The sequence below is a fragment of the Aspergillus oryzae genome, chromosome 6 (assembly GCF_000184455.2).
Source record: "Aspergillus oryzae RIB40 DNA, chromosome 6".
In the NCBI taxonomy this organism is placed as follows: domain Eukaryota; kingdom Fungi; phylum Ascomycota; class Eurotiomycetes; order Eurotiales; family Aspergillaceae; genus Aspergillus; species Aspergillus oryzae.
Window position 1 is genome coordinate 212,095 of NC_036440.1, and position 25,856 is coordinate 237,950.

The 25,856-nt window shown below is 48.1% G+C and overlaps 9 protein-coding genes across 9 annotated transcripts; 6 read left to right on the forward strand and 3 right to left on the reverse strand.

Annotated features, from left to right (window-relative positions):
* Positions 1 to 62: 62 nt before the first annotated feature.
* On the forward strand, positions 63 to 1,874 carry AO090020000631 (serine hydrolase domain-containing protein; the record flags this gene model as incomplete). The annotated part of the gene is made up of 1 exon (XM_001824866.1): positions 63 to 1,874. The coding sequence occupies one exon, from the start codon at positions 63 to 65 to the stop codon at positions 1,872 to 1,874; it is 1,812 nt and encodes a 603-aa protein (XP_001824918.1).
* A 1,220-nt stretch (positions 1,875 to 3,094) lies between these two features.
* AO090020000630 (uncharacterized protein) lies at positions 3,095 to 3,789 on the reverse strand (the record flags this gene model as incomplete). Its single annotated transcript, XM_023237912.1, has 3 exons — positions 3,095 to 3,172; positions 3,239 to 3,623; positions 3,716 to 3,789. 3 exons carry the CDS (start codon positions 3,787 to 3,789, stop codon positions 3,095 to 3,097), a joined length of 537 nt encoding a protein of 178 aa, XP_023092920.1.
* A 2,133-nt stretch (positions 3,790 to 5,922) lies between these two features.
* AO090020000628 (DUF218 domain protein) lies at positions 5,923 to 8,289 on the forward strand (the record flags this gene model as incomplete). The annotated part of the gene is made up of 5 exons (XM_023237913.1): positions 5,923 to 6,069; positions 7,086 to 7,264; positions 7,415 to 7,522; positions 7,614 to 7,665; positions 7,741 to 8,289. 5 exons carry the CDS (start codon positions 5,923 to 5,925, stop codon positions 8,287 to 8,289), a joined length of 1,035 nt encoding a protein of 344 aa, XP_023092919.1.
* A 209-nt stretch (positions 8,290 to 8,498) lies between these two features.
* On the reverse strand, positions 8,499 to 9,541 carry AO090020000627 (spindle checkpoint protein MAD2; the record flags this gene model as incomplete). The annotated part of the gene is made up of 8 exons (XM_001824863.1): positions 8,499 to 8,784; positions 8,834 to 8,907; positions 8,965 to 9,110; positions 9,160 to 9,188; positions 9,240 to 9,278; positions 9,336 to 9,361; positions 9,411 to 9,436; positions 9,493 to 9,541. The coding sequence occupies 8 exons, from the start codon at positions 9,539 to 9,541 to the stop codon at positions 8,499 to 8,501; spliced, it is 675 nt and encodes a 224-aa protein (XP_001824915.1).
* Positions 9,542 to 9,834: 293 nt separating this feature from the next.
* AO090020000626 (GTPase GUF1) lies at positions 9,835 to 11,882 on the forward strand (the record flags this gene model as incomplete). The annotated part of the gene is made up of 2 exons (XM_001824862.1): positions 9,835 to 10,565; positions 10,619 to 11,882. The coding sequence occupies 2 exons, from the start codon at positions 9,835 to 9,837 to the stop codon at positions 11,880 to 11,882; spliced, it is 1,995 nt and encodes a 664-aa protein (XP_001824914.1).
* A 447-nt stretch (positions 11,883 to 12,329) lies between these two features.
* On the forward strand, positions 12,330 to 16,749 carry AO090020000625 (DNA-directed RNA polymerase III core subunit RPO31; the record flags this gene model as incomplete). Its single annotated transcript, XM_001824861.3, has 2 exons — positions 12,330 to 12,424; positions 12,501 to 16,749. 2 exons carry the CDS (start codon positions 12,330 to 12,332, stop codon positions 16,747 to 16,749), a joined length of 4,344 nt encoding a protein of 1,447 aa, XP_001824913.1.
* A 446-nt stretch (positions 16,750 to 17,195) lies between these two features.
* Positions 17,196 to 18,399, forward strand: AO090020000624 (aldo/keto reductase family protein; the record flags this gene model as incomplete). Its single annotated transcript, XM_023237914.1, has 5 exons — positions 17,196 to 17,270; positions 17,358 to 17,450; positions 17,510 to 17,691; positions 17,781 to 18,150; positions 18,247 to 18,399. The coding sequence occupies 5 exons, from the start codon at positions 17,196 to 17,198 to the stop codon at positions 18,397 to 18,399; spliced, it is 873 nt and encodes a 290-aa protein (XP_023092918.1).
* Positions 18,400 to 18,726: 327 nt separating this feature from the next.
* Positions 18,727 to 19,773, forward strand: AO090020000623 (putative gamma-cysteine synthetase regulatory subunit; the record flags this gene model as incomplete). Its single annotated transcript, XM_001824859.3, has 2 exons — positions 18,727 to 18,749; positions 18,867 to 19,773. 2 exons carry the CDS (start codon positions 18,727 to 18,729, stop codon positions 19,771 to 19,773), a joined length of 930 nt encoding a protein of 309 aa, XP_001824911.1.
* A 205-nt stretch (positions 19,774 to 19,978) lies between these two features.
* On the reverse strand, positions 19,979 to 20,797 carry bud32 (serine/threonine protein kinase BUD32; the record flags this gene model as incomplete). Its single annotated transcript, XM_001824858.3, has 1 exon — positions 19,979 to 20,797. One exon carries the CDS (start codon positions 20,795 to 20,797, stop codon positions 19,979 to 19,981), a length of 819 nt encoding a protein of 272 aa, XP_001824910.1.
* Between the last annotated feature and the right edge of the window lie 5,059 nt (positions 20,798 to 25,856).

Genomic DNA, 25,856 nt, shown 5'->3' on the forward strand with positions numbered 1-25,856 from the left:
ATGCATCTAGACCGAACAACTTCAACTTGATCGGGACCAACACTCACATATTGGAGATCAATATGCGTCTACTACATTGTGCTCTTCCCCTCGCTTCTCTCTGCGCTCCTGGAGTACTGGCTCAATTTCTGGGTCCAAGCTACCCAGCCCCTCGAGACCTCACCAGCGATTCCAGCCGTGTCGCCGCCAGCTGGAAGAAGCTAGACTCAACCCTGAAAGCGAGTCTTAGTCGTCGCAATGCAAGTGATAACAGCGAATTATCCCAATTGAGAGATGTGACCTTCTCCGTTGGCATGTTCTCGACCCATGACCCAGTAGCCCAGCAGCATCTCCAAATTCACCACACTAGCGCCGAAGTCGCGAATTCCTCAGTGGGGATAAACAAAGTAGATGGAGATAGCATCTATCGGATGGCTAGTGTCTCGAAACTTATTACTGTCTTTGCGGGTCTTCTAGAACTAGACAGCAGAGACTGGGACCGGTCACTCACCGACATCTTCCCGGAGATGGCGGATTTCGTCCGGGAGAAGTCCAGTGACTTTCAACCTGTGTATGACACTCAGTGGGATAAGATCACCCTCAGCGCAATCGCGTCACAGATGGGAGGCATCCCCCGTGGGGGAAATGTGGAGCTATTAGCCAGCTACGTTGTCTCCAGGGCGTTGAACATAACTGACCCGGCCGAAACTGATCCCACCTTCTTGGGTCTACCCCCTCTAAATGAAAGCGACCCATCCCTCTGGCCAGCTTGCTGGGGAGGTAACCGACCTGTCTGCGCTGAGGTCCCCTATACGGAAGCGGAGGCTGATAACTCTCCCGTCTTCCTCCCCTGGGGAAGCCCACAATATGCCAATAACGGGTATATTTTACTAGGCATGGCAATCGCGAACCTCACCGGCAAGTCCATCGATCAAGTCTATCAGGAGATCGTCTTCGAGCCTCTGGGAATGACCTCCTCTCTCAGTGACCCTCCGGCTGAGAACGACCCGAACCGTGCGCGCTCGGTCATTGCAGGACCTATCGAAGGATTTGCGATCGATGCCGGCGTTACTAAAGCCTCCGGTGGCCTGTTATCGACTACCAACGATCTCGCAAAGCTCGGCGTGGCCATCCTGAACTCCACCCTCCTTCCCGCGGATCAGACCCGCAAGTGGATGAAGCCCGGTACCCATACCGCAGATCTGCGATACTCTGTGGGGAAGCCCTGGGAGATCTACCGCTACGTCCATCCGGCCTCAGGAATTGTCACGGATATCTACACTAAAATGGGTGACTCAGGCAACTACGGGGGTCTTCTGGCATTCTTCCCGGACTTTGACGCGGGATTCAGCGTCCTCGACGCAAGTTCCCTTACTACCCGGTCCGCATCGGCTGCATACCTGATGGACTTAGTCATTGACGCCGTTCTTCCAGCCTTGATGGATCAAGCCGCTCTGGAAGCCCAGCGCAACTATGTTGGAACGTACCGTTCCTCCAATGCCGGACTAAACTCGTCCTTGACTTTGGCCTTGAGTCCGCCGACGCGGCCCTCACCCGGTCTGGTAGTCACCTCCTGGATCAGCAACGGCACCGATATCATGCCATATTTGGCGTCAATTCTCGGTGGCAAGGACACGAGACTGGTACCTACCATTTCTGCCGCTGGGACCACTGGAAAGGTGGCGTTCCGCCCTTACACCCCGACGACGGAAACAGCAGTTGGATCGCCGCAAAGACTCGTATCGCGACTGTACGATGTCAACGACCTGTATCTACTCGATAGTACACTATACGGTGGTCAGAGTCTGTCACTGCTTGTGTTTGACGTTGACCAGGATGGACGGGCTACGGCAGTGACTCCCCCAGCATTTCGGGCCACACTGGACAGACAGTGATGCTGTGCATATTTCGCACCCTATAATTATATACACGCTATTAATATATATCGAAAGGGGTTCGCCGCGCAGAAGGATGGCGGCGGGTTCTAAACTACGTGGCAACTTTATGCTGTTAATATATCTTCTCTTTTCACGGATATAGAATTTCTCTCGCTTTGCTCACATGTATGGCTATTTACTTAGTGATACTGTTAATACAAATCTTTCCAGATCATCTATTCTTAAATTCACATTTACTAGCTAGACCTTCAGGCATATAATCTTGGGGCGCTCAATGGCCTTATTCACTAGAACAAGTGTATTATACGGACCTATTTGGGGCCTATCCAAGACCGGGATCTCCCTTGGGATAGGTTATGTGACAACCATCTTCGGATTGCTTTGGAGATACAAGTAGTAATATACGACCTTGGGGCAATTCGCTTGGCTAAATTTAGGATGAGTTTTCCCTGCTTTCTTGTAACACAGGCACTCTCCTCTCTCATCGGGGCACAGGGCACTTGCCTAGCGACAATGGGCAGCTCTACCGCCCACCTATCCAAGGCTATAGAAAGCCCTAGTCCTACCTCTAGGGATGTTGCTTATTAAGCTAAGCACTGGGACCTCTAGAGTTAGGCGGCGGCACCACTAAACGTAGAGACTAGTATCCATAGGAATGAGAGCTATTATACTTGTAACTATACTCTACTCTATACTGAAGTCCTAAACCTAGTCAGAAAGGTTGCCCTATGTGCCCCGATGAACCCCTATAGCTATTATAGACTCTGACAAATAGTTCAAGCTAAGGCTTGCTAGGAAGCACTTGTGAAATCTATGAGGATGTGAAATACCATTGCGTGATGCCCCCTACACCAAGATGCGATTGTTCAGGTCCTATTGTATTCTGTATCCAGCTAGCAAAACTCAATGAAGGAAACGATATACAAACACACCCACAGGCACCGCACCCTACACTCTTGTACCTGCTGTCAGTTTATAGCACATCATCCATTATCCTTTGTATTCGAAGAGGTCAAGCACCGTCAGTCCATGGGTATCAGAACCTGATTAGAGGTGGATGGGTTAGGGCCACACCACCCGTATACATCACAGTAGCATTGCTCAACCAAGGGGCAGTTAGACAACATCAGTTTCCAAGTCAATTATTCGGGTTTACACAGGAAATCGTACTAGACAGCATCCATGCCAAAGATGATATGCCATAGTTTTTCCAACACCTAACCTATTCCGTAGCCATCAGTTCGCGTAGTATTGGCGGCCCAGTGTAGAAGTCGTTCATATTCTGACCATGGTCTCTGTTGGATTCTATCCCGGGTGACGACGAATTGGCCGCAACATTAATGCCCAAGCTGTTGAGGAACTGCGGATTCGCCAAAAAGCTCGGAATAGATTAGAGAGAAATTATTAATCAAGTAGTGATACTTTAGGTCGGTGTATTGAATGATTGAAGGATGGAGTGAGTCAGGACATCCGGGCACCGCCAGACACCGTAGATTCACGTACCCATATGCCCTCACAGCTTCAAAGCGCAGATTCAGAAGCACATTGCTACTTTTAGGCCCCGCGGCGTCATTATGCCAATGCTCGTCCTTGCCGCGAAGAAAGATGGTAAAGGGAGACAGACAGTCGTAATGATTGACAATGTATGTGAGATACGCGGCGGCTTCATGGCCTTTCATCGTTCGAGGATGAATATAGCCCTTTTCAGGGTTCTCGTCCGTAGTGTAGATGTATGTAGTGCAGCCACTGATAAATGGTGATTATATTAGTAGAGATCAAACGCTTGGAATGGAGAAAGACACATACAACTATTTGCAAAATGTGAACATCCATCGCACATTCTCGTATCGTGTCTTTGGCGCCACAAGCGCGACGTCATTGCTGCCTCGAAGCAGAGGAGACTCTTTTCCATCTAGTGCAGTGGTTAGATCACGGTTAGATCTTGCTGTCGCTCCTTTTGACCAAATAACGCCTTTCAACGTAATATACCGTTGGCTTCAGCTGGTGTTGGCGTCGGATTCATAGCTGATATATCTGGCGAAGGTCGAGGTTGGAAGAATTCCACATGATAGAGTGAGAAAAGCACGAATATGATGAATGATGGGAAGAGGGCTTTGTGTATTGTTGATGTTCGGGTCCTGTAGAAATATGCCATTCTTGACGGCCATGAAAGTTGTTCTGGCATTTTGAGAGATGGTGATCGCTCTTTCTGACCCAAACCTGATGATGGTCTCGCGATTTTGGGCACTTATATCTCGCACACAAGCTGTGAGAATTCATGGCGTACCGATGGAGGTAAGTTCTTTCTTTGATTACTCAATACTGGATACTATATGGTTACACTGGGCGTAGGGTACACGTTCGTTGATCTTCCCCTTAACCCTCCAAGAGACCCTTTCCCCCCTTTCTCTGCCTCTCGTCGTCTAACGGTCTCCCCCTGGGGCACGTTAGGAATACAGTGTTGTCAAGGCTGTCTTTCTTGTACTTCTGCTTCCTGGTTCTACATAGAACTCTCGTCCTTGGAGAGGAACCTTGCTACTATCCAGACCGTGTCACAGTCGCCTCGTCAGATGTACCCTGCTTTTCAAGCAACTCAGGGTCTCCATGTTGTTCGAAAAACGCCATCTGTCTAAGTAACGGCTATTGTATGAGTATTTCCCAACCCTTCGTTTTCAGTCGAGGAAGCTGCACCGATAGCCGATGGGGATCTGCATCTGGCTGTAGGGACGTATGCTCGTCGGGTAAGTTCGTCCGTTGAATAGATGCCCAGACTGTGTTTAACCTCTCCCGCCAGTGACAAGTGTGCGGAATCAAGGTTGTTCGCTACCACTCCTTCGATTTGACGGGAAAGAGGCCATTTATTGTGCAAACTCGATTGTGCCGAACGGCACAGACCTTGCATGCGCTGGCAATGCTCCTCCTTTCTCCCTTCCAGATGCCAGCGTGATCACCAACAAAGCCATCCTAGCGAATGTATCCTGTCCGATTCCTTCGGTTTCTCCAACCGCGACTCATGTACCCCTTGATACTCCTACAGGAACCTCCAGCACAGGTTGTACCCCAATTCAGGATGAGGATCATGATAGCCACAAGGTGGTGGCTGTAGGTGCTGGGGTCAGTGTGTCTCTCGGTGTGCTATTCGCATCTAGCCTGGGTTGGGCCTTGTTTGAAAGAAATAGACGGCTTTCACTGAAGTCTATGCCCAGAGACACTGTGACCACTCTAGGGCAATATGGCATGATGCCAATGAGGAAACCCGAAGTGGCTAACCCAAATCTACCGCCTCAAGAACTCGAAGTGAGTTAAGTTTCCTTGCGCTGGATTGATGTATATATTTTATCAATCTGAGATAAAGGGTATTCTGCTTTCCTCAGCTGGCACAGCTGCAAGATTATGAATATGCTCCATCCCTAGTTTGCGTGTATTTACTTAATGTTGTACAGATGAAGCCTTCTAAGAATGATCTTCGCCATACGTAAAGGTGGCCATGATAGCTTACCCGATGCCCAGAGAATGTCCATCTACTTACACCGATTTACAAGAGTGGCAGTAGACGTTCAACTATTAAGCGCTAAATAAGAACTAACCAGCTGCTCCAAGAGTCACTGCCTCATATACTCCTCCCAGCTGATAGTCTTAAACTAGAGATACCTATTATCGAGCCGTGGTCTAACAAAGGTCTTTCTTTGATCCAGTAATAGTAGAAGAATCTGTGTCCCATCAATAATATAAGCATTACGTATTTTCGAAAGCCAGAGATAGCATACAGTAACATATACTTGTAGTAATCAGCAGGAAGGCAGGCAGAGCGCCAGCGAGAGCCAGACTAAGGAGAGACTTCATCGTCCGTCGAGGCTGGTCAGTGTTCCCCTGAAACACCGCCGCCACCACCTTCATTTTATAACATTCCGGTTGAATCCCAGGCCGGGGGTTATGCTGATTACCGCTGCCTCACATTGCGGAATAAATCATAAGTGGGCTAGCACAGTGCTAGCTGTTCTGATAGAAATCATTCACGGGGTGTTTTAGCGCTTTCCCCACAAACATGGAGGCCTCCCTGGCTGATTTAGCCTCATCTCTCCACCTTTGGTGTAATCATTGGCCCAGGCTCGTGCACACAAGCATTACAATGCATCCCTCTAGCGGGCAATGTTGGTACACCCCCTTTCCCTGGAGCCTCAATCTAATCTTCGTAAAGCTGCTGGATATGTTGACAACAACGCAATAAGTGTGATGAAAGACCCCAATCATGGAGAAGATGCGAGGAAGACAATCTAGCTTGTGCTGGATAAGGTAGAGAGGTAGTACGGAGTATGTATTGAATAAAACACTTCCTGGCCGCAGCAGGAACCGGATAAGGGTTAATCCAGGTAAGTCTCGGAGATTAGGTAGTACACCTACGGAGGATTATAGCGGCCACTCCGCAACAACGATTCTCCTCACTAAGTCCATCTACCGCCTAGTATTATACTGTATCGCTATCTCTACTAATATAGAATATTATATAGAAAGGGCTTGTAATATAGATATTCTGTATATATTTCTCTATAAATTACAAATAAAAGTATAGTTTCTAATAAAATATAAGTAGAAATACTTAATAAAAGAATATTAGTGTAATACAGATGTACTGTATATATAGTATGCACTAAAATAGTTCCCGTTGACTTACCGCCTTTTGATAAAGGCAAATTTAGGGCCGCCCCGTGCCTAAAATTTAGGGGCCACGGTGCCTAAACCTTAGGGATTACATACCTAGAATTTAGGGGCGAAGATGTCTAGACTTTAGGAGCGAATGTACGTAGATTTTAGAGGCCAAGATGCCTAGAGTTTAGGGGTTACCGTACCTACAGTTAAGGGCTACTGTATATAAAATTAATTGTAATTCTAATACACTCTATTACAGATGTAATATACAGCGATTTTCTAGTAATCTTTTCTTTTAAATAGTAGATTTTATATAGAAATGTATATAATACATAGATTTTCTAGTATTTATACTAGCTTCGGAGGTATAAATACAGAAATATTAAATATATAGAGTTATTTTGGGAATTCTGCTGGCAGAAATTGATAAGAACCCGTTGTTGCGGAGTGGCCGCTATAATCCTCCGTAGTACACCTTGTAAATAAACCCGAGCCAAATTAAACCTAAAACATATCCCATAACAACATATTTACTTACAGTCTCATAAATCTTTCCAAAAGTTGCCCCCATTAGAATTCTGTGAAATACCCTTCTTTGCATTAACCTTTGTCTCTCTCAATTATCAGCTAGATACAGCAATCATGCATAGTAAACCATCCCACTGTAACCATCTCATCGTCGTCTGTTGTCACGCCATATATCTCGGTGGACCAACACAGGGCCTCTCTGAGGATGAATGGTAAGTCTTCCAATATTCTACGGCTTCTATCTCGTACTGCAAGGGTGACTAAATTATGTCGTTATTGCCATTCCCCCTTATACTCCCGAGTACAAATGTATATATACAGCCTACAACCTATAGACATACCTAACAAACGAAACACAATAGGCTCTTAGAACCCTTCCAAAAGGGAGAAACACCTACGTTTACAGCTCATGTAAAAGCTGGTTTACAAGCCTTGGCACATGATCCGGCTGCGTTGCTTATTTTTTCGGGGTATATATACTCTTCCACCTACTTGAGTTACCCGGATTTGATACATATTCGGGTTGAAGTATAGGACACCACTAACGATTTATTATATTAGAGGCGCAACAAAGAAAGATCGTACGAGTTTAACAGAAGGGGAATCTTACTTGGTAAGCTAACCTCCATCAAATACCAAAAAAAAAAAAAAAAACCCCGCGATAAACAATATCTAAACCCAATCCCAGGCCCTCGCCCAAGAAAACAACTACTTCTCCTACACCGTCCCGCCCGCCCAAATTATACCCGAGACACATGCTACCGATTCCTACCAGAATGTGCTATTCTCTTTACTCCGGTTCAAACTCTATACGGGCGTCTACCCGTCGCGGGTGACGGTCGTGACGCACGAGTTCAAGCGGAGACGGTTTATGGAGTATCATTTCCCCGCTATTGGGTTGGTTCCAATTGTACGAGGATCCGGAGATGAGGGCCGAGCCGCTGTTATTGGGATTAATCCGCCCGAGGAGGTGACGCCTGAGGCTTCGTTGATTGAAGGGGAGGAGAAGAGGGGGATTGGGTTGTGGATGAGAGATCGGTACGGGGTTTTACGTGAGTTGAAGGAAAAGAGGGTTAAGAGGGGCTGGGTGGAAGGTATGGAGGAGGGACTTTTCGTTAATGTGGGGTTGGAGGAGGTGGTCGAGAAGTTGGTAAGGTGGGATGGGGGGATTAGTGGGAATGAGTGGTTTTCGAGGATGGAGCATTTGCCTTGGTATAGTAGTGGTGATATATTGTAGATTAACGGGGTAATTATAACGTGTTGGTTTAGAAAAGGCAGAACTTATAGAAGTTGAAACCGTGGTAGTGATGCATATTCATTAGTCATTACTGATATGCTGCCAATAACAAAACACAAACACGAGTAGCACCGAAATATGCAGAATTGAGCCTATCGTCTTCCATCCTGAACGCCTTCCGAAAACACCGCAATCGATAGTAGCGTAATCTAGTCAGCGAGGCGATAGCTGACCAATGTCTCTACACGATGGTTGTTCGTGCTGAAACTCCTGAGCTGGACCTTCTCTGCGTTCTTGATCTCCTTGGCGTCGCTGTCACCCCATTCGACTGGTACCTCTGAGTCGGCGTCGGCGTACACGAGGACGTTAAATGTGCAGTCTCCGTCGAGGACAGGGAGAAAGGTGACTGAAGCGGTAATCTGCCGGAAAATTGCTTGAATTTCTTCTTGAATCTCTTTCTCTGTTTTCTCAACCGAGGCTTGAGTGTCGGCGTTCCTACAAGCAATTAGCTGATGTATGTATGTTATGGATAAGGTTGGCATACTCTGGGCCAGCGTTTTCTTTATCACCGGAAGCCCGAGACTTTGTGCTCTTGCTGTGTTTCCCGAATATCTGGACCTACAATACCCCGTTAGTCTCCTAAATCCGTACGCCTCACATGGACGAATCTCTTACATCGAATTGCCACCTCTCCACGTGCTCCCCGGTTTCCTTGTCTGTGATGACCACAACAAGTTTAGAGATCTTGCCCCCCATCATCCACTTATTCAACTGCGACATGATCTTTTTGATGTAGGCCTTGACCTGGTCATCCGAAGTAACTGGGTCCGTCAGCGGATGCACGGAATTAGAAACGGCGTATTAACTAACTAAGCATGTTGAGGCCATATTTCTTGACACTGTGAAGAGTTAGACATAATAGCTCAATCGCACTTTATCGAGAAACTTACGTCGTAAAGTCTTCTGGAGGATAGACGCCCCGCTGGAAACTGGAGGTCGGGTTAGTGGAAATGGCCCTAAGTAGTTCACCGAAAACGCAGGCTTACAGGATGGAATTGATAGAATATTCAAACTAGATAAATTAGTATGTCTGGATGACGAAAAGTAGGGGAGATCCTTACGAATTCTGCCACAAGCTTGGACGACCCTACGTAGGGATGAGCTCCTGATCTTGCTTCTAAACTGCTCGTGTTTGATCCTCACCTTTCAGGGACAATTTATGAACCTTAGACTTGTCCTTCGTGGCTGACATGGCGAATGATTTTGACGGTAATAGGTATATTCGTGAGTTGAATGTGTCGTTGTTCCTAGTGAGTGAGAGACTGCGGTGGTGGGAAAAGAGAGGGAGCGTTTGTTTACTCCGATAGTCGCCGCAGCAATTAAATTTAATTCGATACGTCGAATCGACCGCCTGCCAATCGTTTTCTCCGCAGAGCCGCACTTTTTTTTGCCCGCAAAACCAGAACTTTCAATTGATTCCTACTGACAGCGTGCGAGACATTTAATTTGACAAGAGACAACTCCCATGCCATTGCAGACCTCCCGATGCGAGGATGCCTGCAGTTAGCCAGATGGCTGAGCGCAGGGCCGAAATGCCCGGCGGCAAGCCTTCCCAAGGCGCCATCCGGCCTCTATAACACCATCCGGTCTTTCACTAGTTCCGCCCAGCTGGCATCGCGAGCCAGAGCCGCGAGCAAACCCGCCTCCGATCTTGAAACGAGAATCGCGCAAATCCCGATCGACCGATACCGCAACTTCTGTATCGTCGCCCACGTTGACCATGGAAAGAGTACCCTCTCCGACCGACTGCTCGAACTCACGGGCACCATCCAGCCGGGATCCAATAAGCAAGTGTTAGACAAACTCGATGTCGAACGGGAACGAGGTATCACAGTGAAGGCACAAACATGTACTATGATATATAATCATAACGGAGAGGATTATCTGTTGCATCTTGTCGATACACCAGGACACGTGGATTTTCGTGCAGAGGTTTCGCGCAGTTATGCCAGTTGCGGAGGAGCATTGCTTCTGGTCGATGCCAGTCAGGGTATCCAGGCACAGACCGTCGCAAACTTCTATCTGGCTTTCGCGCAGGGCTTAGAGTTGATCCCCGTCATCAACAAAGTAGACTTGCCATCAGCCGAACCGGAGAAGGCTCTTCAACAAATGAAAACGTCGTTTGAATTGGACACGGAAAATGCGGTGATGGTTTCTGCTAAAACGGGTCTGAATGTTGAGCAATTGCTTCCTACTGTGGTGGAGAAGATCCCAGCGTATGTATACCATTCGCAATGACTACAGTAACTCAGTGCTGACTGTACAACAGGCCTGTGGGAGATACTCAGAAGCCCCTACGTATGTTACTCGTCGACTCCTGGTACGATTCCTACAAAGGTGTTATCTGTTTAGTTCGAATCTTCGATGGCGAAGTCCGGGCAGGAGACCAGCTCGTCTCGTTCGCAACGGGCATCAAGTATTACGTCGGTGAGGTTGGTATCATGTACCCCACAGAGACCTCACAGACCGTTCTGCGAGCTGGCCAAGTCGGTTATATCTTCTTCAATCCCGGTATGAAACGGAGTCAGGAAGCTAAGATTGGCGATACCTACACCAAGGTTGGTTCAGAGAAAGCTGTGGAGCCTCTTCCGGGGTTCGAAGAACCCAAGGCGATGGTTTTCGTAGCCGCGTATCCCGTGGATGCAGACCATTTCGAGCACCTGGAGGATAGCATCAATCAGCTTATGCTCAATGACAGAAGCATCACAGTGCAGAAGGAATCTTCCGAAGCTTTGGGTGCAGGTTTCAGACTTGGATTCTTAGGAACTCTCCACTGTTCCGTCTTTGAGGATCGTTTGCGCCAGGAGCACGGCGCCAGCATCATCATCACGCCCCCTTCCGTGCCGGTAAAGGTAATGTGGAAAGATGGCCGCGAAGAGATTGTTACTAGCCCCGCTCGCTTCCCCGAGGAGGATGATCTGCGATCTAAGGTAGCAGAGATCCATGAGCCTTACGTGCTTGCCACCTTAACTTTCCCCGATGAGTACCTTGGAAAGGTGATCGAACTGTGTGAAGCGAACCGTGGCGTACAGCAAACCCTTGAATACTTTACGTCGACTCAAGTCATTCTCAAGTATGAACTGCCTCTGGCACAACTGGTCGACGATTTCTTCGGAAAGCTTAAAGGATCCACCAAAGGTTACGCTACGCTGGATTACGAGGAGTCTGCTTGGCAGCCGAGCAACATCGTGAAACTGCAACTGTTGGTTAATAAAGCCCCCGTGGATGCTGTCGCGCGAGTCGTCCACTATAGCCAAATAGAACGACTGGGAAGGAAATGGGTGACAAAGTTCAAGCAGCATGTCGACCGACAGCTCTTTGAGGTGGTCATCCAAGCTGCTGTCGGACGCAAAGTCATTGCAAGAGAGACTGTGAAGCCGTATCGGAAAGATGTCCTGGCCAAGCTCCATGCAAGTGATGTCAGTCGACGGAGGAAGCTCCTGGAGAAACAGAAAGAAGGCAGGAAGAGGCTCAGGGCTGTCGGAAACGTGGTGATTGAACAGAAGGCATTCCAAAACTTCTTGGCGAAATAGACTGTTTCTGGAAAGACTGTACATTAAGATCTATTGTATTATACCTTTTTTGAATTATTTTACTTCCATCTGGATACTGACAGACCGGGATTTAATATGATTACCCGTTTTGGAACCCTTGAGTATTGAATGTTTATGTAAGCGGTGTATCACAACATTAATTGATCTTGATTGGACGGCGCAGCTGAGGGGCCCGCGGAAGCTTTCATTTTGGCCGCAGAAAAGTTCGTCGCCGACCCCGCCGCGGTGATGTCTTGCAGATTCTCTTTCATCCGTGTCCCCGGCCTTTTGGATTGTGCAACTGTGATTCACACGGATTAGCTGGGTGCTACTGTCCTACTTATACCTTGACAAGCCCCTTTTTCGGTTGTGCGCTGACCGCAGCGCTCTACAAAACATCTCTCGGAGTTATTGCCTCCCTGCCATGATCAGCTCTTGACAAGCGTGATGCAGCCTCCGGAAGGTGTGCAGGTCGACCTGGGCAAGGCCCAGGTCATTGACCGTGCTCCTAAAGTTATTAAGGAACTGAAATTTGGTGTTCTGTAAGAACTCTGGCCTGGTATCGCTTGTGGGTTGTCTGATGGCCGTGGCTGACCCGTTCGCGCGTGACTCATATAGGTCGAACGATGATATTGTCAGCCAAGGCGTAGTCGAGGTCTCCGACCGGAAGTTCTTTGACCTTGATCGTGATAGATCGGTTGTTGCCCATGGCCCCCTCGATTCGCGCATGGGTGTATCGAGCAAAACCGCATCCTGTCAAACGTGTGGAGGTGCCCTTCAAGTCTGTAATGGCCATTTCGGCCACGTGAAACTCGTCCTGCCCTCTTTTCATGTAGGGTACTTCAAGCGTGTCATCACCATCTTGCAGGAGATCTGCAAAGAATGTTCGCACATTTTGCTCCCGGAAGGAGAACGCCGTGCTTTTCTTCGTGAAATGCGACGCCCGGGCTTGGATAATTTGAGAAGGTTGCAAATAGCGAAGCGCATCAACGAACGTTGCCGTAAGACTCGGAATTGTGACAGGTGCGGTGCCACCAACGGTGTAGTCAAGAAGGCTGGAACAAGCGCACTCAAAATCACGCACGATAAATTCCGTGCCTTCAATGCCTCTACCTCTATGAAGAAGATCCCCCCTCCCAGCAAGATTGTTTTCGATCGATCGTTCGAGGAAGCCAGGAGCCATAATCCGGAAGTTGAAAAACATCACAAAAAAGCGCAGGATGATATGAATGCCTTGCGTGTTCTAAACCTCTTCAAGAGAATTTCCGATACGGACTGCGAACTGTTGGGATTGGATCCGAAGGAAGCCAGGCCCGAAATGTTTCTCTGGCAGTATATCCCTGCACCCCCTGTGTGTATCCGTCCTTCCGTAGGCCAAGACGCTTCCTCCACCGAGGATGACCTGACTGCCAAGTTGGGTGATATTGTCCAGAGTAACATCAATCTTAAGAACGCACTACTCAAGGGTGCCCCCGTTCAGACCATCATGGAATGCTGGGACTACATGCAGCTTCAGATTGCGGTCTATATCAACAGTGACGTTCCTGGCCTGAACAAGGCAGACTTGGGCAAGCCCATACGAGGTTTTGTACAACGACTGAAAGGAAAGCAGGGAAGATTCCGTGGTAATTTGTCAGGAAAGCGTGTTGATTTCTCTGGTCGAACTGTCATTTCACCCGATCCGAATTTGCGAGTCGATGAAGTCGCGGTTCCCGAACTAGTGGCGAAGAACATGACTTATCCTGAGGTGGTCACACGGTACAACAAGGAGAAGCTGCAGCAGAGAGTTCGGAACGGAACCAAAAAGTGGCCTGGAGCGAACTACCTTGTCAAGAAAGGCTCAACCTTCAAAACCTTCCTCAAGTACGGTAGTCTCAACATGATTGCCGATCAGCTGCAGGAGGGAGACGTCGTCGAGCGCCATATCGAGGACGGTGACATTGTACTTTTCAACCGTCAGCCCTCTCTTCACAAGCTCAGTATTCTTTCCCACTTTGCCAAAGTCCGCCCTCACAGAACTTTTCGTTTGAACGAGTGTGTCTGTAACCCATACAATGCCGATTTCGACGGAGACGAGATGAATTTGCACGTACCCCAGACTGAAGAAGCAAGAGCCGAAGCTATGGAGCTGATGGGCGTGAAAAACAATCTGGCAACGCCTAAGAACGGTGAACCCATCATTTCCGCCATCCAAGATTTCATCAGTGCTGCGTACATCTTGAGTAGTAAGGATAATTTCTTCGATCGGCGCTCGTTCACGCAGATATGCCTTTACATGCTTGGCCCGGAAACTCGTTTCGACCTTCCTCCACCCGCAGTGCTCAAGCCACAGATGCTGTGGACCGGAAAGCAAGTTTTCAATATTCTCATGCGTCCCAACAAGGACGATCCTGTAATGGTCAACTTGGATGCTGCATGCAGAGAATACAAGCCCCCCAAGGATGGCCGCCCGAAAGATCTGGACCCGAAAGACGGGTGGCTCGTCATTCGTAATTCGGAGGTCATGTGTGGTGTGATGGACAAAGCTACTATTGGTTCAGGAAAGAAGGACAATGTCTTTTATGTTATGCTGAGAGATTTCGGCCCTCCAGCAGCAGCAGAGGGCATGAATCGCTTGTCGAGGCTATCCGCGCGTTGGTTTACAAACATGGGTTTCTCCATCGGTATCACAGACGTATACCCTAGCGAGAAGCTACTACAGTCGAAGCATGACCTGGTCGAAACGGCATATGCACAGTGTGACGAAGTCATTGCCCAATACAAGGCGGGTACCCTGGAGACGTTCCCTGGATGTGACGAGTTGCAAACTATGGAGAATAAGCTCTCTGGTATTCTCAGTAAGGTTCGACAGCAGGCTGGTGACGAATGTATCGCCCAGCTCAGCAAGTACAACTCTCCTTTGATCATGGCTACGTCTGGATCCAAGGGTTCAAGTATCAACGTGTCCCAGATGGTTGCCCTCGTCGGTCAGCAAATTATTGGTGGTCAACGTGTGCAGGACGGTTTCCAAGATAGAACACTGCCTCATTTCCCAAAGAATGCTCGTCAACCCCCTTCGAAGGGTTTCGTTCGCAACAGTTTCTTTTCTGGCTTGGAGCCCTATGAGTTTATTTTCCACGCCATGTCCGGTCGTGAAGGTCTGGTCGATACAGCCGTCAAAACCGCCGAAACTGGTTACATGTCGCGTCGCTTGATGAAGTCCTTGGAAGATCTCTCTTCGCGGTACGATGATACTGTGCGGAACTCTTCCGGCCATATCGTTCAGTTCCAGTACGGTGATGACAAGCTGGATCCCGTAGATATGGAGGGCAAGGCTAAGCCTGTTCATTTCGATCGGACGTTCATTCACTCCGAAGCGACCACCTATGATAACGACGAGCGCAGCTTGCAGCCCGCAGAGATCATGGAAGTGTGTGAAGAGATGCTCTCAAAGGAACGCGCTAAATTGGTCCGGAAAGATCTGCTCGACGTTGAACTCGGCTACATGGACCGGTCTAACCACGGTGTTGACCAGTTTGAAAGTGCACGCGACTTCCTCGAGTCTATCCAGCAATACGTTTCCACCAAGGCAGACAAATTGATCTCCCGAGGCGGTGACATTGATCCCTCCGATGAGAGGAGTCAGCAGGGCTTGAACCATACAGGCAAGTTGACCGAGAAGACGCTCAGGACCTTTATCTCTGCCTGTTTGATGAAATACAAGAAGGCTCAGGTGGAGCCCGGTCATGCGGTTGGTGCTGTTGGTGCCCAGTCTATTGGTGAACCCGGTACTCAGATGACCTTGAAGACTTTCCATTTTGCTGGTGTCGCTGGTATGAGTATCACTCAGGGTGTTCCTCGTATTAAGGAAATTATCAACGCTTCCAAGGAAATCAGTACACCCGTCGTGTCTTGCGAACTGGTAACCAAGGACAATGTCATTGCGGCTCGGATTGTAAAGGGACGTATTGAGAAGACGTATCTCAGGGATATCACCCACTACGTCCGAGAGACCTGGACTGGCAAAGAGGCATACATCACCGTTAAGATTAACTGGAAGACCATCCAAGACTTGGCACTCGAATTGAAAATCCAGGATATCCTTGCTGCCATCAAGAACCATAGACGCTTCAAGTCCGATGACTTGAAGTTCCGCTGCCAGCGGTCACATATTCATATCTATATGGATGTGGATCCTGCTAGCAAGCTCGGCCTTTCGAAGACGGAAATTGCCGCGACGAGTGCCGATCCTTTCCTGCGTTTGAAGCATCTCAAACGCCTACTTCCCGACATCCAGGTTCTCGGTCACCCTCAAGCCTACCGTGCGATTATTCGGACGGATGACACGTCGACTACCAACACGCTCCTTGTGGAAGGTTACGGTCTTCGGGCATGTATGAACACGATTGGTGTTGACGGCCTTCGCACGTCTACCAATAACGTGATGGAGATGCGCGAAGTTCTTGGTATTGAAGCCGCCCGGACGACCATTGTTCGTGAAATCAGCGAGGTGATGAAGGACATGGACATTGATCCTCGACACATGCAGCTTCTTGCCGATGTCATGACCTACAAGGGTGAGGTTCTGGGTATTACGCGATTCGGTCTTGCCAAGATGCGTGACTCTGTTCTTCAGCTGGCCTCCTTCGAGAAGACCGCCGATCATCTGTTCGACGCTGGTGGAGCAGGCCGTACCGACCTTGTCGAGGGTGTCTCGGAGTGTATTATTATGGGCAAAACGGTGTCTCTAGGAACCGGTGCCATGGAAGTGGTCCGTCGGATGAATTTCTTCGAAGGCCAGATTGGAGCCAGGAAGACCACATTTGAAGACACTTGGAATAACGTCTGCGAAGCGCCTCTCAAGTCGAAGAAGAGAGCTCGGACGTGAGAATATATGATTCAAAAGTGCTAATAGGTTTGGCAGTTTGCTACTTCTAAGAGTGCATCACACGGGCGTTGGATATATCAGTGTGCATCTGTCTTTTTGGCTGTTCATGATGTTTTGCGCATTAGCGATACTGAGGTAGTGATGGATGGGATCGCCATCCTTGTACTATTGACTACGTGTTATTGTTACCATATGAATCATACGATGATATGTATTTCACACTCGATCTTCTATACGGAGTACTTTGTAGTGTACTCTGTACTCCGGAGTACTGTAGAGAACAAGGAACCACTTACCGAATCAGGTTATATTAACAGATGCCCCACCGCCCACCGCAATGATCTCATACTACCAGTAGTACCTTTAAGATTCATCCCAACCCTCATCTGTACCTCTTCACCTTAACTACTCCCTACCTACACAATTACACAAACACAGTAAACAAAATGACATCCCCCCAAACCCTCCAATCAACCTACCGCCTAAACTCAGGCCACGAGATCCCCATCCTCGGCTACGGCGTAAGTAAACAAAGCGAACACCCCGCAAAGACAGACACTAACCAAACCCCCAGGTCTATCTAATGTCCGTCTAACGCTCTCCCCAAGATATCCTACAAACTAACCAAAGGAAAAACCAAAAGCTCCCCATCAAAAACCGAAATTCCCGTCCTAGAAGCCTTGAGCACCGGCTACCGCCATGTATACACTTCCCCTCTTCCAGAAATAACACATAAAATCGAAGACTAAGAATAGGACAGGTTGACTCAGCAATCATGTACCGAAACGAAAAGGCCTGCGGTCATGCAATTGCAAAGTCAGGGCTAGACCGCTCCCAGATCTTCTTTACTACTAAGATCCCGCCCGAGTCTATGGGGTATGAGAGGACTAAGCGGGCCGTGGAGAGTAGTCTCCGGGAGGCGGGGGTGGAGTATTTCGATCTGTAGGTTTTCCTTCTTATTTTTCCTCTCCATGTACCATGTGGTATTGAAGGAATTGCTACGATATAGAATGACAACTAATGCAAAACAGAATCCTAATCCATGCCCCCTACGGCGGCAAAGAAGACCGTCTAGGCTCCTGGAAGGCACTCGTCGAAGCGCAGAAAGCGGGGAAAACGAAATCAATCGGCGTCTCCAACTACGGAATCCACCATCTCGACGAACTCGAGGAGTACATCCAGCAAGGAGGCGGCGGGAGGATCGACGTCGGCCAATATGAGATCCATCCGTGGTGCGCGCGCGAGGATATCGTCGAGTGGCTTCAGAAGCGGAATATCGTTGTCGAGGCTTATTCGCCGCTTGCGCATGGGACTCGTATGGGTGAAGCTGTACTGAGGGAATTGGGGAAGAAGTATAATAAGTCGCCGGCGCAGATTATGATTCGGTGGTGTTTGCAGAGGGTGAGTTTTCTCTTCTTTTCTTTTCTCTCTGGTGTTCTGTTCTGTTTTGTTCTTTGGTGGTGTTGGGTTGGGCTAATTGGGTTTCTTGGTCGGTAGGGTCTTGTGCCTTTACCGAAGTCTGCGACGCCCAGTCGCATTAGGGAGAATGCGGAAGTGTTTGATTTTAAGTTGGATGAGGAGGATGTGAAGAGGCTTTTTACAGGAGAGTATGAGCCTACGGATTGGGACCCTACGCTTGATTTTGATTAGATGGGCTTTGGGGATGTGGGGGTAGAATAGAACTATAGAGAGGATGAATTCATACTATTTTGGTAGATTTATATCCCTAATTCGCATGTGGTATATGGCTTGTTATAGTTGAGATTGGTTATCAGGGCAGATGTGATAGATTACCGTAAACGGAAAGGCAAGGGCACCCGCGGGGCTGCTTAGATCTGCTTAGCAATTCAACGGCTCTCACTCTCCGAAAAGTTTCCCTCCTCGCGACAAACTATTCACCTCCCCCCCAAAACTCCCATTTTGCAACTGGACTATACTCTATCCCTGTCATAGTCTGTCAGCCATTCAACAGCGACCATGAAGCTAATCCTCTCCACCTCGTAAGTGGCGATAACCCTCTCCGGCAACAGAGATTACATTACCCCTCCGCGAAAAGAATGAACCCCGCAGGCGCGCAAACCCCGACTCTACATAGATACTAACACAATACTGAGCAGAAATCTTATGACATCCGGAGGTCACACTGTGATCCGGCAAGCCTCGACGGAAAAATCCAACGTTGAGCTGATTAACTCGCTGCGGTCAAATTTCCAGACGGCGCAACAATTATCTTCGGCCGAGACGACAACGACCCCGCGGTATCGGGCCTGGACCCGGGAGACCGAAGACGGCCTCTACATTCCAGCGATTGATTTCGCGCAGCGTGGATTGGCAGAGGAGAAGGCGCAGTATGATATTACGGTCAAATTGTTCTATTTGCCGGGGATTCCGGCGTCGCGACGATGTGCGCATACGAGGGAGGCAATTGATCTAGTCTTGAAGGAGCTACATGTGGATTCTATTGATCTATTGATTGTTTCTTTCCCCGGGATTTTGTTCGATGCGGAGGATGATAGTGAAGAGGAGGTGGAGTCGGATACCGGGAGTGAGGAGCCAGATGACTTTGACAGCATGATTCGCACGTGGAGGGTGCTCGAGGATCTGCAGGAGAAGGGTATGATTTCTCAGCTGGGAGTGGCGGAGTTTGGCAGTGAGAGACTCGCCCGGTTCCTGCCGCATACGAATGTCAAGCCCTCTGTCGACCAGATCAACCTCAAGGACTGCTGCGTCGTGCCGAAATCGTTGATTCTCTATGCGAAATCTGAGAATATCCAACTCCTCACCCACAACGACTGCATGGACATCCTGCCCATTGGTACCACGCGGGAACTTCTTGGTCCGGGCGAGAAGGGTGCCGGCATTCTTGCTTCCACCCCGGATGCGGACGACGGTATTCAGGGTGATGTCGAGCCACAGTGGGTGGTCAAGTATACGGCTGTTGTCAAGGATCGCGGCGTTGTCGAAAACAAGGGTTATTTCGCACTCGCTGATATGGGAACCTGCGTCCAGGCTCGTGAAGACTGATCGATCCTTCTTTCTCCCTCCCCCGTCTGTCTATTCCCAGATTCCCTCATCTCCAGCATTGTGACGATAAAGCGTGGCGTTTGTCATTGACGATGAATGAAAGCATGATTCCTCCCACAAAACTCCTAGATCATAATCCCAACTCCAAACCATAACCCATAATCCCGTAACACATAAAACTCACAGAGACGAAAGTAAATGAAATTCACCCAATCATGCTCCTCTTGCGCCCTCTCATCCTAACATCCTGCAACCTCTTTAACGTAACCGCAGCCCCCTTATAACTATCCTTATACCCCTCCAGCACCTCCTCAAAGAACTTCTCCGCCTGGGGATGCGTACTCCCAAAAGCCCTCTCAAGCACATACAAATCCACCGCCCGATCCTCCTCAGAAGAACTCTGCCCTGCCAACCCAAAATCAATCAAAACCACATCCCCCACCATAGCCGGACTCTCCCCATCTTTGATATCAACATCTCCCGTCCTCAGAATTAAATTACTCGTCGTCAGATCCCCATGAATAACCCCAGCCTTATGCAACCCCCCAACAACACCCCCAATCCCCCTCATCAACCCCCTAACCTTCTCCTCCTCCCTCCGTAGCTCCTTCTCGCCCAACGAACCCCCAGAAGCCTTGATAAACGCCTCCCACCTCTCAAAAACAACCCTCACAACCAACCCCTCGATCCACTCCATAAGCAACCACGCGCCCCCATTCCCATTCTCCCCACCTTGTCCTTCCCAATCCAACGCCAGCACCGCGGGCACATTAACGCCCTCCCGAACGAGCTTCACCAGACACCGCGCTTCCTGGAGGATGCGCTGGCGGGTCAATCGGCGGTCGAGGATGGGGTGGCGGTAGGGTTTCGAGGGTCGGATTTTCAGTGCTGCGGGCGTGTTGGTATTTAGGTGGATTGTTTTGTAGAGGTGGGCTTCGGCGCCTTGGGTGAGGAGGGTTGGTGGTGGGGTTGTGTTTGTGAAGGGTTTGGGGAGGGGGGGTGGCGTGTAGGGATCTTGGGACATTTTGGGTGTTTGATTGAGTTGAATTGAATTGGTCCCGTTGTTTGTTTGTTGGGCTGGGTTGGGTTGGTGGTTGCGATTGTGGTGCTGAGGTTTGGTTGGTATGGAATTGATTTAATGTGGTGAGTGAGTGAGGGGTGCAAAAAAAGTTCCCGGGTTGTAGGTTGCTTGGTGGGGGTGTCTTTTGTTGCCTGAGGTATGAGGCATCAAGGTACTGGAAGGCCGTGCTATGCAAGTGGAGTATAAAGATGCATGTATTTCTGTTGATTCTTCTAAGCGCTAGGACCGGTGATTTATTTTCTCGGTTATTCTTGAGAATATCATATTTGTCACACTGTAAAACGCTTGTGCTTTATTCCCCGACACACCTGGCGGCTAAGTAGATGAACAGATGAAAGCCCCAAGTCATAGATGGTGCCACCCCTGGATGTAGAAAGCAGTTACGGAGCGGCTATTGCGTATTAATGCTGGGGAGGATAACTACGTCTCTTGCTGAATAAGCTGTTATGTAGAGAGTTATCATGGTATTGTTGCGTTTAAGAGAGAACAGCAATGTAAGGTACGTACATATGTGCATCGATAGGTAGCGATGATTATTGGAAGCTAGAAATACAACCAGAAACTATCTTGTATCTTATTAAGTAAAATCTGACAACCTGTGACCATTCTATCGCAGATTACCAGTAATGTATCATTCAGTCGCTGCACCCAAGACTGCATTCCTTTCCAGTTGCGTGGCTACAGAGAAGAACCCAGCCTTATTACTATAGATTTGACATGAAATATGTTCTTTCAAGGAATCCAGTCCTTCCAGCAGAGTAGAATTGTGAGAACTAATGATTGAATCCTGCAGTATTTTACTCTTTTTAAGAACTTTTAGCTCGAGGTACTATAGTCTATAGCCCCTAAATCCAGGTATTGTTACCGCGATCTCTAAGAATCACATCCTATATTTGGGCTATACTATCGCTATATGTAATTCAATAGATTATATTCGGTATTACTATACCAGTCCATGGCCCGATGTGAAACGCTAGGGCTTCGGCAAGAAATCGCTATTGTCCGGACCCTCGATTTACCCGAGTCTACGAACGCGGGATCTCCTGGGAAGGTGGACACTAGGGAAGGATGCTCGATTGTGGAATATCTGGTGGAAGTGGTTTAGACCTGGATAGGTACTCTTTCGGTCTTCCGGATAGTCAACAGTTTTCATTTCATAATTTACTGTTTGCCCACTTCCCTGTAGGCCAGCGACATGTTCAGTTGGAGGTGCCCCATGAGATACTATGTGGTGACAGTCCTGCTTTCCTGTAAGATACGAGTTTCTTCACATTAAATACTACTCTTCAAACTATATACTCTTCAAGTGAAGAATCTTCCGCGTGTTCACAGCATACATGGCATAAGACTCAGTACCTAACCCCAGCTTTTTGCCGCCTTGGACTGGGCTCACGCTCCAGAGTTTCTGAGGCCAAGGTTTCATAACTTCCCCGTGTTTATACTTCCAAGTTCGATAGAACAAACTATACAACAGCAGATCCAAGTCTCTATCTAACCGTGAAACTATAACCATTGTATCCTGATTATACCCAGCATTCTGAAACGTTTACATAAAGGCCTTTTAGCTAAGATCAACACGATATCTTTCCCACTGTGATACCGTTTTCCTTTCTCAGAAAGAGAAAGTAGACTTAAATGAGTGTGGGGACCTCTATACAAAGCTTAGCAGAAGAGGTGGCTGACAGAGAAACTTCGGACCCTCCACATTACGTCCTGAATAGCCGATGGTCGAATCATAGGCACTGATGCAGTTAGATCGAGGCATTCCTGGGCAAGAGATCTCAGCAACGGGCAAACCTCGGGATATGGTCAAAGCCCGTGATACCGTTATGGGATAGATCTGCAATAACTGGCCTGAGAGGGGCACGAACGCCCGGCCGACTATCTAGATATACATTATGCATGCTGAGCGCCACTATAGGCACTACATAACGCCTGTGCCAAAATCAAATTCAACATACGTTCTTTTACTGTCCTGTCTTGAAGCGGGGTTGAGGAAGGGATGCGAAGCTTCAGTTCGAGCTACATTCAATGCCTGATTGAGTCGGCTCCGGGGGTTCGACCTCCTAAGGAGAAGGGGAGCCGCTCATCCAAGGACATTGCAGTGGATTACATGCCAGTCCAACTACAAGCATTTCATCCCCTGCTGGGTAGGTTCTTGCCTAGGGCTGAACACCAGAACTTAGATAATTTTTCAGAGTTCGCGCACAGTGCCATCTCATTCACAAAGATGTCAGCAACGCCGAAATGGACTCAAGTAGGTCCATCTACGAGGGCAGAGTTTGAGAGAATCGCAACACTATCACGGCGAAAGCATTCATCCAGAGCTTGTACTGCATGTCAAAGGAGAAAGAGAAAGGTAATTATTTCTAACTGAAGCATCCGAGAATAAGGATCTTTGTTAATGATCAGTTGTGAGCAGTGTACTGGGGAAATACCGTGCGGAGGTTGTCATACATATAGGACGGCGTGTTTGGTAGACAAAGAGACCGACCAACGACGGAAGCTGCAATCGAGGCGCAGATTGGCGCAACTTGAACAGACATCTGACGTTTTGGATGGGCTACTTGAGCTACTTCGTGACGAAAACCGCATAGGAAGATCGGATCTGCACGGCCGCCTCAGGAGTAGCAGATTGTTAAGTACTATCTATGAAGACATCTGCAAGATACGAAGTCCGCGCAAGCCTGCAAATGAATCAAGGAATCATAAAGAATCTCAGAATGATCCACACGAAAGGCCAAACATAACCATCTCTACTCGAGACTCGTCGTGTATAAGATTACTGACGCACATTCCCATCCATCAGACGCATCAACCACTGTATTCCTCCGAATTCCTCTCTCTGATCTCACCCATACACAAACCACAAGCTCAGCATTACAATGGCGACACTAAAGCTCCTGTGCGAGCACAATATGATGATGATCTCGCCAATGCAGCTGTTTCTCAGCCACATTGTCGGGAACCCCTCTTCTCTTTGCAGCAAAGAGATATCGACGGTGAAATGTTACGAAAGCTTTCGGTGCAAGTCTAGGGTCAGGCCTCCAAGTAACGGGAGCAGTAATTTCCACGCAGGATCCTCCAGCCGTGTCTGTTGTTTGTGAATCCACGTCAACTTATTCAAAGACGAAGATGTTCTGGATGGCTTATCATTATTGAAGAGTTCGTCCTGGGGTATCATATCGACACGATAAGGCCGTTAAACTTCGCATACTGTGTTGGGCGATCAAGCCATGGGAGCAAAACGGGACCTTATATGATGTGGATATCGTGGTATGAATACAATAAGCTCGGACTATAACAGTCGTGTACCTTGATCTGTAAGGCAGGGAAATCGTTTTGTCAATAGCAAATAGTAGTGATAGGTTTATTGTCTTTAATCACACGAAGTTCGCAATGCCGTGCTAAATCGAAGGCTCTTCATGCTCCGGGACATCCGTGAAGTCTAAATGTCAACTATCAACCGTGGCTAAGATATTCTTGTTTGTGCTGCAAAGGCGCTGGTCATGCTTCCAGTATATTGTTCTGTATTGTTAAGTTTCCTTGGTTACAACGAGCCAACGTGTTAGGTATGAAATGCAGGGGTGCCGTCTTACAGCACAAGAAGAGGTGGCCTACCAAGCCTAGGCAAGCTGCGCTCGCTCATAGTCAAATGATCGAATAAGAATATTTCTCCTAGTCTCACCCCTACTAGGATCCCGGGATTGTGATATCCATTGATAATTGGTGCTAGAGAGTGCGAGATGAGCAATAACCTGCCCGAGATCGATGGTTCTCTAGCATTCCCGGCAAGAGCTTTCCTACCTACAGCGGAAGTGCACATAAGTGAAAAATCAATTTGCTATAGTTGAATGAGGCGGAGACTGGGTCCCAGTGAGGCGAGTGGGGATGTCTCGCTTGTAACGTCAAATAAACGACCTCGCTGACGAAAGCGACTTGCCATACCTTGGCCATCTCGGGATATTGGGCAGCTATAAATTTCTGATTCCGATAGAGGCAATAGACAGGCTACGAAAACATGCAACTCTAGGCTAGTCGAAGTGAGGTTCTCCGGTTCTGTATTCCAAATATTAGTCCTGACGGGGCTTGAACTCTACTATGTGCATTTCGATCATCCAGAATCTCTTGTAACTTGATAGTCATTTTGTGCTCTCTCCATAGTACTATGAATGTTTATTTCTTTAGCTGTTTCCGGATACCGTTGTTGCCACCTATGCTCTTTGGCTACTTCGACAATACCACTAAAGTATGATAAATTACGTCTAGGGAAAACTGGAGTGCTCCTCTGTTACCCAAGAACAGTTTAGCCGGGTTTCGCAGAAGGATTACCAAGAAAAGCAAAGAGCTGAAGCCATAGAACCAGTTGTTAGACACCTGTAGATACTTTTGGAACGCGAATCTTCATGGCCGTCTATCTATGGTCTCTACCTCTTTCCCTCCAGTGGTAACTTAGTCTTACCTGCTCACCCTGTCTTATATCCAGATTACTTGATCTCATCGCGATTACGTCTAATCCTATCCGATACCTCAAACAATTGATGCTATACTTACCTTTTGAGTCTCCATTATCCCTTTGGATACATTCCTTGCTCTTGCGTGCCAATATTGCCTCCTGCTATTCGCTTTCCAGTGCTCTTGCCAGCGCTTGTCCGTCATCCTAATTAGTCTTGCTGTCTTTTGCCATGACACCTAAGAGAATACCAGGTATTAAATGTCCCTGGAAGCATTGTGGAAAGGTAAGCTCTTTGTTAGCTATTTCTCTGTGTTCTGGGTCCGAGCCTACTGATAATATACATAGACGTTCACGCGCAAAACAGATCTTTGCAGACACTATCGTATACATATCAACGATCGACCCTTTCACTGTCCGGTGGAAGATTGTAACAGGAGGTTCATCCAACGAAGCGCATTAACAATTCATTCTCGAACACATACTGGGGAAAAGCCTCATATATGTGAGCATAAAGAGTGTCGGAAAGCGTTTTCTGATGTAGGCATG